The 11487-nt window shown below is 25.2% G+C and overlaps 1 protein-coding gene across 1 annotated transcript; it reads right to left on the bottom strand.

The window, feature by feature from the left end:
* Nucleotides 1–2402: 2402 nt before the first annotated feature.
* LOC107022648 (josephin-like protein) lies at nt 2403–2822 on the bottom strand. The gene has a single exon (XM_015223245.2). The coding sequence runs from the start codon at nt 2820–2822 to the stop codon at nt 2403–2405; it is 420 nt and encodes a 139-aa protein (XP_015078731.1).
* Nucleotides 2823–11487: the final 8665 nt, after the last annotated feature.

The following is an 11487-nucleotide window of genomic DNA, read 5'->3' as shown; positions in this document are numbered from 1 at the left end:
TTATTATTTTTTTTGAGCTTCGAACGAATGTTCTCATTGAAACACAGTAAAAAATATGAAATTTCTAACTAAAGATCTATTTGAAAATATTTCCGACAAGCAAATTTTCCAAAGGATTGGCGGTTAATAAAGAGTAGGAAAATGGGACAAAAGAACACATAATGAGGACAAGGGGCAGACAAACATGAGTCTTGATCAACCTGAGTCTATGATGTAGACTCATCACCAAACCCCTATAGTCATCCAACACCTTCCCATCAAGGCAATGTAGACATGCTCAGTATACTAGCACATAACCAAGACAACCATGCATTTTTGCCTATTTATGTAACACCTCCATGTGCCTTGCTCCTCCCTATCTCCCATTTCTAGATACATAACTATAGTACTCCCTATCTATATTTACGGTTTGGTGACTGGTTTGAAAATGAGTTAGGCAAGTATTGAATTTTATATAAGTAGTGTCAGGTTTGGTATAGTTGATTAAAAGGTAAGATATTTATATATAATATTAATATGATATTCGGTGTACTATTTAGAAATTCATATAAGTATACAAGTTATAAAAGAATTTATGTATTGTTTTATGTAGGATAAAAGATGGAATAGGTCATATATGAATAAATAAAATCTCCATAACTAAGAGATTTTGTCATAATTAGTCCATGTTTTATTAATACATGAATAAATCAAATCAACTATCACACGACAAATGATTGTTTTGTTGTTGGTTACAGACTTATAGTTATGTAAATTTAGTAATATATGAATTAGTTATGTAATATTTGATTATTTATGTATTAATTATTCCATCTTTTATGTAAAAGTAAGCGAGTAGCGATACCATAGAATCCAACTAAGACTTTCATGGATTAGCACATTCATTTTGATTGAGGAGCTCTTAATGACCCCTAAACCTTTCTTGCTTTTGAACATAGGTTGAAAGCGCTCAGAGAATAGTTAAGTGAAAGTTAGTGAAATCGATAATCAACTAGCGTAATTTTAGTATATTTAATTTAACATAGAAGCTAAAATGCTACAAAACATGATAGATTGTTGATTTTAATAAATAAATGATTAACTTCTTAACCCCTAGTTAAATGATTCCTTAGTTATTTGACGTATATTAGTATGATTAATTTGAATTTGTGCATCAAATAGAACTTGATTATTGATATATTCTATATAAAGAAATATTTTAACCATACATATGTAAAACAAGTTAAAATTAATAAATATGTCTGCATTCAATGTCCATTAATTAGTTACATGTTTCTGACAAGTGACCATTCCCCATTTGCATCTACCACAAATGGACCAATCTATATGTACACTCTGCTTCTACTGATTTTGCTTCAGTATTTATTATTTGCTACAATAACCTATCGAGACAGTATAGTTACGGATTCAGAATTTTTATTAAAAATTTAAAACAAACCTTAAGTTATATATTACTAAAAGTTTAGTACATTTGTACATGTTGCCAAATCGTATTCATGAATACTCAACTTTAGTATATGGAAATACTAAAGTTGAGTATTTTGCTTATATGTAATTATATTTTTAACGGTCAAATGGTAATTGTTTGTACATTACAATGTGGCCGATCTAACACATATCATGTAGCCTGTAGGTTACATTTAATGAGATTTTACTGAGTATGTTATTGTTATATTAATTTGAAGTCATCGTAGAAACTCATAAACTTCAAATCTTGAATTTGTTTCTATTTACGAGTCTTAAATTATTAACACGTGCAAAAAGCAAAAGTAATGAGTTGGAAAATTGGACACTAAAAAGTAGTTGCAAGAATATACCCAAATAGAACTTTCTTAATGCAGAAATTAGCATTCTAGTGACAACAATCATGACTTCCATTATTGGGGTTAGACATGGGAATTAACTTGCTGGTGCATACAATAATTAGATAGAATGTGTATCAGGTCAACTTGTACATATTTCGATATAATTATCACACAACTAAGTACGATTGTGTTGGGAAAAAGAATAAAAGAAGCATGTGAATATATGCTTTGTTTGGGTCGAGAATATAGCTCAATTGGTAGTACTCCATCATTACAAACTCATCGCAATTATAGGTTAAATTAAACGACTAAGATCAAAATTCGATGAAAAGGGTATTTAGTTTAGGGCTGATTTACACAAATAGTCATTTCTTGATGTTCTATTTGAAAGTTGACCACTTTTTAAAAACTCGATTAATGAATTGAAGTTCAATAGTGACCTTGATATGGCTATTGACTAAAAAGTTATTCAAAATTTCAAATCACACGTCTAATTTTAAAAATATAATCAACTTATAGATACAAAACCACAAAAAAGTGGTCAATTAATATAAATAACACGATAAAACGCTTCTTATCAAGAGATTCTCCAATCTCTTATGACACTGAATTAGATCTAGGCAAAGAAGAAGACAAGTTGATGAATTGAATACAATCATCAATTGCCTCCGCCCTATGTGAGTCAATATTCAAGGTAGCGGTTGGCTTAGCAGAAATTGTTGCTCTCTCTGACGAATTAGTAACTTTCCTACAACTTCTCTTTGAAGAAGATACCATCTTCATAAGTGCAACCATTTTTCCTCCAAGTTGTTTGAAAATCTTAATAGGGAATAATTGGGATCTATTAGGCATCTTGAAGCTACAACTTGTTGTTGTGGTGGTACTCCTTGCATTATTTGTAGTACCATCAACAACACTCTTTGTAGAGTTTTGCTTTTGAAACTTGCTTGCTATCTTTGTATTCTTGGTCATCTCTGGCTTCACCACACTCACTCCTTCACATCCTCTTGCCGACATCTCGAAATCAAAGATGATTTAACGCAAACTGACTTGAGCACCACACGATTATATATATATTTTTTAAAGAAAATATACTAACTTTAGTATAAGTGGTGAGAGAAGTGATACCTTTGGAAGATTACTAGAAATTGGAATGAAGTGAGAGGGTGAACATGATTTGTGCTTATATAGAGAACCAAGGGTACTAAAAACAAAGATAATTTAATGAAAACATACTTCAAACCGATCGTTATCTAATGTAAAAAATAAAAACTTTAGTATAGATAGTAAGGGGAGGTGAGGTAGAAATCAAAGATAATTTAACGCAAACTAACTTAAACACTATTATCGTTATATAACTTCTTTTAAAAAAATACTAATTTAATATAACATAGTGAGAAAAGTAATACCTTGAAAGATTATTGAAATGAGGAAAGAGAGTGAAGATGATGTGTATTTATATAGAGAATAAACAGTAGAAATCAAAAATAATTTTATGCAAATTAACTCGAACACTATTCTTATAATATTTTCAAAAAAGGGTGAACATGATTTGTGTTTATATAGAGAAAATCATAAGGATAGAAAAAAGTGATGACGAAAATTTGAGGGACAAAAAGGTTACTCTCAAAACTTTGATGCATGTATAAAACAAACATACTATGGACAATGCTAGTGAATGGGAAAGTGACTTATCTTGTTTACCCATCTAAGATCCTGCCAGAAATATTAACTCTCATCAAATGGTTACACTAACTAAAGCAAAGTCGTAATATTATCTCAAAAATATTTATATAAAATTTAATCAAACACAATGACGGTGGGAGTAGGTGTGTAGAGTGGACAGATATTAATAGATTATTCAGAATATTCATTTAAAATATTCGAAAAATAAAAATATAATATTTACAATTTTCAAAAATAAATTTTAAATTCTCTAAATCGTCGAATAAATATCTAGTCCTGTGTTAAAAGGGATAGAAAGATAACAATGTAACTAGCAAAAATGCCCTTTGTTTTTCTTATCATTTTTTGTCTCTTGTCAAATAGAAAGTAAATTGACAAGATGCTAATTGTCGTGTCCTTACACAGCCGGCTCTAAAGTTAGGCAACTGAAAGCTGTATTCATCGGTTCGATTTGATTTTATATATTTACTAGTAAACTTAGCCGCGCTATGCGCGGTGTCTAAAAGTTTTCATTTTTATTTAATTTTTAAATTCAAATAGATTAGTTAATAAATTTTATCATTTCATTAATACATGAATTAATTTTATCAAAAAATAAATACATGTACGGTCAAATATCTATATTTTTTTGGTTGAATAGTACCTATTATTTTATGTTAGTTATAATATATAATTAAGAATTTATGACTTCATTATCCATTTGAATGAGTTCTCAAAATTAAATATGGTTAACTTTGATGTTTTGTTAAAAATTTAAAGTGAGATTTTTAGTCTTTTAAATTTTTTTAAAAATATCAAAAGAATTAAAATAGTAATAAATTCAAAAACAGACTTAGAAATATGAAAAATTATTCGTAATAGATAAGCTACCTATAATTTGAAGACTTAAAAAAAGTAATTCAATAATTATATATTAAGATATAAAGTTCTCTGTATATTGATTCTTTGAAAGAAAATGGGTGATACATGATTTTAGTTCGGTAAAATAATTTTTAGTGATATAAAGTTAACATAAAAATAATATATTATTGTTAAAATGCATAATAAAATAAGTAATAAATGAACAATTATAGATGAATGATAAAAGGTTTTATGTTAAGATTAAAAAAAACTTATATATCTACTAAAAACTTATAATTAGACTCTTGAATTTTTTCTGAATAAAGTAAACATAAAAAAACTGTTCACAAATAATATGAATATTTATAATTATTAACGATAAATAATATTTTCTTATAATTAAAGTGTAGGATAAAAAGTTAAGTAAATTTTTAGAATCATTATAATGGAGGATGAATGGTTAAGTAATAAGTATATTTAAAATGATTATCTGTATTAATTTTTTCCTTGATAAATTTTCTTCTATAATTCTAAGTTTTATTTTAAATTTATTTCAACGCTATTTTTAGTCTCCCTTTTTTCTTTTATTTTTTTATTTTTTAGTCTTTGCTTATTTAATTCTATTAAGAAAACACAAACAATTAGCATCGTAATTAAGAGAATGAAGTTTGCTCGTCTTTAGTATTTTTACTAATTTATATATATTTTTGTAAAACAGTAACAATTAGCATCAAATCTTAACATAATCAAGTTAGCTTGTCTTAAGCTTTTTATTAATTTAAGCAAAATGTTTAAATGAATTCTCTTAATTAATTTTTATTATATTTTTCATGATTCATATTATATTTAAAATTTAAAAATAATTTCATAATAATTTTGATTATCTCCCGCCGCTAAGCGTATCTACAAATACATTTTAATGTTTTCAAGAATTGTTTTTGTCTTACTTTTAGTAATGATCTTGCTCTTATAATTTCATGCAAAAAAATAATCAATTATTCTCTTTTATATATCTTATTTTGTATCATTCTTATTAGAAGTAAAAATAATTATACAAAGAAGTCTTTGTCGATAGATTTTGCATTACAAGATTAAAGTAGAGGACAATTAAGCTAAACATAGATATATTTGGTTAGAAATATTTTTTGATGTGATTTTAAGATGTCACAAATTTAAACATTAAGTAATTTGGGGTTATGAAGGTATAAAGTTGGAAGTTATAGGTATTACTAATAAGTATTAATTAAGTCTAGAGGTTTTGAAAGATGAAGAGGTGTGAGTTTATGATATAAATTAAATTAAAAATAAATATATAAAAATAAGAGAAAAAGGTAAAAGAAAATGAGATATATTTTTTTAGTAAACAAAAATATGTTTAAGTAAATCCTCCACCATTTTTATGATTTATTTTATTATATGACATATTTTCTTTTTACCTCATTTTAGAAATTTCAAATTATTAAAAGTATCCAAATATGCTTCTAATAATAAACATTATTTTTAGTAATTACTATTATTTTGAACAATATATACTTTTTCTCTTATTTTATATTATAGGAGAGATATCTATTAAGAGAAAAATTAATTAAAAATAAATTTAAAAAGGGACACAGAATTAAAAGGTTAGTCAAAAGGAATAGAAATTTTTTGAAATTATCAAAAAAAAAAAAGTAATCGTACGAATGTTTTAAAATAAAATTAAAAAATATTTAATTTTTTGCTGATTAAATTCTCAAAATTGTGAAATTTTTGGCCTATAAATAATAATTATATATGAATAATATAAAAAATAATGCAACGTTAAAATTATGTATTTTTACCATATCATTGTTATGTGATTGTGAGATACGAAACTATAACAGGAATCGATTTATTTGATTCTTAGCTATATAATATTTGAATTTAATATTTAGTATTTTATTTACTTTATATTGAGATATGATATATTACTTTTTTTATTACTTATATTTATTATATATTTGTATAACATTTTTATAGCTAGTGAGGAGGATGATATTGTTAGACGAAATCAGAAATAAGATATCTTGGCGTTTTTTTCAATTAACTAATTAATCTGATAAGGAACCAATTAACTCTTGTTACATCAGTGGTTTAACCGGAGAACTATAAACAATCCATACAATAATACCAACAAACATACATAAAATTAATTAACTAATCAAGCAAAAATATTTAAAATATACGATTCTTCAAATTTACAAAGTGAATAAAGACAATCAGTGTCAGTAGAAACTACAAGATTAAGAAAAAAAATCTCAAAAAACTACAAAGAGAAGCAAAAAAAATAAAAAATGAACAAATTATTTTTTCTATAAAAGAATCATGATTTGTATCATCAACAACTCAACCTAATAATATCAAATATATATGTAATTACAACAGAACAAAGTGATAATAATAATTAGACATATTAAATCATTTTACCTCACAAAATCAAAATATGCAAAATATATAACATTTTTCATTATACATCCCTCTCCTGCAAAAATCAGATCAAAGAAGACAAAAAAAAAATTAACAAATCAAAGGTATAAAAAATGAAGAATAAGGAAAATAAAAATAAAATAACGATCATGGAATATCTCAAAGTGGGTTTTTATAGGTGTAATATTTAGGAGTTATAATTTTTATATTAAATATTTTGAAGGTTATGAATATGAAAGGTTAGGAGTTAGGAGGTGTAATGCTCATTAACTAATTTATTAATAGCAATATATATATATATACACATAATATTATTGTGTAAAAAGAAATAATCTAAAAAGACCTTTTTTTAAAAATAAAAATATATATTTTTCTCACCATTGAGGCATGCCACATAGGCTGATTGAAGATCCTCGTTTATATATATATATTGATTATTGATTTATTGATTTTTAATTAGTGAATATGTTAAATTAACAATCAAATAACAAGATATTATCTCGATTATTTCATAAATTTATGAAATATTCATAAAGAGATCAAATTCAAATCAGCTTATTTCGAGAAATATGTCATTAACGACCTTCAAATTACGAAGAGTAAGTCCAAATCATTTTAACTCGGGAAATATGTCACTAAAATGACTCAAATTATGAAGATCACCTAGTTCGATAAATACGCGACTAATGACCATCGAATTCTGAAATTCAAGTCCAAATCATTCAAGTTCGGGCAATACGCCACTAACGACCCTCGAATTACGGAAAAGTCTAAGAGATAGAAGAATCAAGGGAGGAATGAAATTGTATTCATGATCTTGATTAATAAAATTATGTTTCTTCAGATTTTTGATTTAATTGATTTTTGATTCTTAATAACTCAATTTCGATTCAACCAATAAAAAATGCTCATTTATATAATGTTTATAAAATAAAAATAGCAGCAAAAATATAGTGCAACACAAATTTATATATTGATCCTTTTATTTAATAATAAATTGCACAAATCCCTTTCGAAGACTCAAACAATAAATTGTGAAAACAACATTAATTATCTATCTCTATCACAAATAATTAAAAAAGTATATTACATATAGATTTTTTAATCAATAGAGAGGAACCTAAGAATATCACTCTTTTCATTTAAAAAATAAAAAAATATCACTGTCTATATGCATTCATTGATTCACGTGGATTAATTATTAGCAGCGATTAAGTACTAAATGAACTATAAAAACACAAGTAAATAATGAATTTCATAAGATTAAGCATAAATTACTAAATGAACTATAAAAACACAAGTAAATAATACTCATCCGTTTAAATAAGAATAACTTACTTTTCTATTTAATTTATTTTAAAAAGAACTTTTTTTCTCTTTCTAGCGACACTTCGATTACAGTTCTCCGCGTGACACATATAAAACCACAAAATTAAGAAATTTTTGATTAATTTGACATAACTTTAATTTAAGATCATAAAATTAAAAAATCTTCTTTATTTTCTTAAAGTTCAGTCAAGTCAAATCAAATCACTATTTTAAAAACGAATGAAGTACTAAATAAGTAGTAAAATTTCCATTTATTTACAAGCCCTCGACTTACTTGGAATTGAAGTGCAATAATTGTTTTTATATATTATTTTCTTTTTTCCATATTAGAGGGACATCTTACTATAATTATTTGTTTTAGGGAAAAGGGTCTGATATACCCCTCAACTTTGTCATTTGGAGCTGATATACCCCTCGTTATAAAAGTGGCTCATATATGCCCTTACCGTTATACAAACGGCTCACATATACCCCTACCGTTACAAAATGGCTCACATATACCCTTCATTTAACGGAAGTTAAAAAATTAGTTTTAAATTTATATTTATTACTTCTAATTTTTTTAAAAAAATTATTTAGGGGTATATATGATTCTTCTATTAAAGTTCAAGGTGTATTTTAATTTTTTTCATACATAAATTATTTTTTGACTTCTTTTATTATAATTATTTGAATTTCTTATTCTTATTTTATTTTTTTCTTTCATTCCTTAGTTTAAAGAATAAAGTTAAACTTTTTTTTTGTGTGTATTGTAATTTAATTTCGTATTCGAAGAAAAAATTTGGTCATCTACAATAAGTTTTACAAGAATATTAGTAAAACATAAATAAATTTGATTATCAAAATAATAATTATAAATTAGTCATTGAAATTAAAAAAAAGTCAAAAAAAATATGTTTGACGAGGATTAAATTTACTTATATGGGATTATATTTTTTAGAAAAAAATAATAAAAATTTAGATTAAAATTATTATTTTTTTCGTTTTCGTTAGAGGAAAAGGGTATATATGAGCCATTTGTTTACAAGTAGGGTATATATGAGCCACTTTCATAACAAGGGGTATATCAGCTCTAAATGACAAAGTTGAGGGGTATATCAGACCCTTTTCCCTTTGTTTTATAATACTCTCTCCTTCTATTTTATTCGTCATATTGCATTTTTCAAAAGTCAATTTGACTGATTTTTAAAAGTTAAATTAGATTATATTAATTCGATATTTAAGAAAATAGATATTTAAAACTATACGAAAAGTACTATAAATTACAATTTTTGCATATCAATATAATGAAAAAATACATCATAAAATATTAATCAATTTCTTTTTTATAATTTGACTCTAAAAAAGGATACTATGACAATTAAAAGTGAACGAAGATAGTACTTGATCACATTGACTAATTTAGGATAAAATTAGTTAATTTTTTTCTCATTTTATCTTATAATTAATTAATATGACCTTTGAATATTTAAACAGTTTTTGAAGGTCTAAGAATTTTATTTTTTGAGGGACTAATTAATATAAATAAACACTCCCTCGGTTTAAAAAAGAATGACCTCATTTTCTTTTAGTTTATTTGAAAAAGAATGACTTTTTATTTTTTTTTTGATAAAATTTTAATGTTACCTTTTCACGTGGCATGTTAAGGCTACAAAATTAAAGAACAATTCTGTACATTTGACATAACATTAATTTAGACCAGAAGTTTCAAACATCTTCTTTATTTTCTTATATTTCGTGTCAAGTTAAACTATATCATTCTTTATGAAACGAAGAAAGTAATAAAATTGATCAATCGATGAATCGAATGATTTCTTAATTATTATGTAAAATAAAAAATATTAATAATTAATAACGTTTGAGTACTTTAGATATTCCATACTAGTAAAGTTACGAGAAGGAAACAATTTCTCTATTTAGATTAATGATTATAGAGTCATCATTAAAGATTCTACCACCATATTTCCAACTAATTAATTTAGATTATTGAGTAATTATTAAAGCTCAAATGCTACCAGCGGCTAGTGCATGTAGCCTTTAAGTAGTAGCCCCAATGGACCACCATTGATATAATTTGATTTTACGCGGAACTAAAGTTATAGATATTTATGTGATTATAAATTATTTTATTGATAGTAAAATTTAAAGTTAAGTTGTTATTGAATATAAAAATATATTATTTTTTAAATTAACGAAATTTTTTATATATAAATTGAGATAGAAAAAATATTATAAACAAATTCTAAGACAATCTTGGGCTGATCCATCTATTATCTTATGCAAAACTAATTTTTAAAAAATACAAAATATATAATTTGATAAAAGTGAAGTGAAATGGTGCCATGGGGTCAATAGGAAAATAAATTAAAGGGGCTTGGTGGAAAATAGATATTAAAAAGAATGAGAAAAGGGCACCAAGAAAAAGATGGACAAAATGAGTCTTTAATCAAAGAATGATGAAAAGGAATATATATATATATATATATATATATATAATCATGGTGCTTAAATTAGTTTGTTTGGTTACCTTTCGCTACGTAGGGTTAAATAACTTTATCCATCAGATTCCAAAGCGACTTTAGATAGATTAGAAGAAATTATCAAATATTTTTATCTTTACTGATATTTAAACCTAAAACTTCATAATGTTCAAACTCATTTCATCAATCACTACACCATACTTTTGTGTTCGGACTTTGATTTGTATTACAAAACAAGGGAATCATTGATGGTTTCTCGAACTCTCTTTTAAGTAATATCCTATTTATATCGAATTTTCAAAAAATATATTACTTTTAAAAGATTCAACATCCACTTACTTAAAAGAGTTTGAGCAACACAAACTATCATAATAACGAATGTTTTGCATTATACTTTTTTAGTCTTGAACTCTATTGTTTTCTCGACAAAAATGGTCCCTTACATTTTGAAATAATGGAAACTATCCAACAGTGAATGCTAAAAAAAAATCAGTATTTTTCCACAGAAAAATGTTCGGCGGTTATTTTCATAGATATTTTAAATGAATATGTAAATAAAGAAATAATAATAATATTTTCATATAAAAAAAATCAGGCAAGTTTCCTACTATTTCAGAGTAAATTCATTTCTCATCATTCATTTTTCCAGTGAGCTAGTTCAATGAGAAATGAATAGAAAAATCATGTTTTATAATGCAAATTTTACACTGGTTCGCCATGAAAAATTTGAGATTCACTCCATCCGTTACAAATGTTAACATGCGAATAATGATCATTATGAATAGCCTAAAAATAGGAAAAATGTTACCATTGGGTTGTATACGATAAAAATGTGAAATCAGAATTTGAAGTTTTTATGAATTCAACATTATAGTCTTTTTATTATTGAAATTCTAAATTAA

Source organism: Solanum pennellii, chromosome 6, assembly GCF_001406875.1.
Source record: "Solanum pennellii chromosome 6, SPENNV200".
Lineage (NCBI taxonomy): Eukaryota > Viridiplantae > Streptophyta > Magnoliopsida > Solanales > Solanaceae > Solanum > Solanum pennellii.
Note: the sequence above shows the minus strand (reverse complement) of the source record. Positions and strands in the feature narration are given on the sequence as shown.

Excerpts from the sequence above, each read along its gene's own strand:
- LOC107022648 (XM_015223245.2), bottom strand. The coding sequence starts at position 2,822 with ATGTCGGCAAGAGGATGTGAAGGAGTGAGTGTGGTGAAGCCAGAGATG.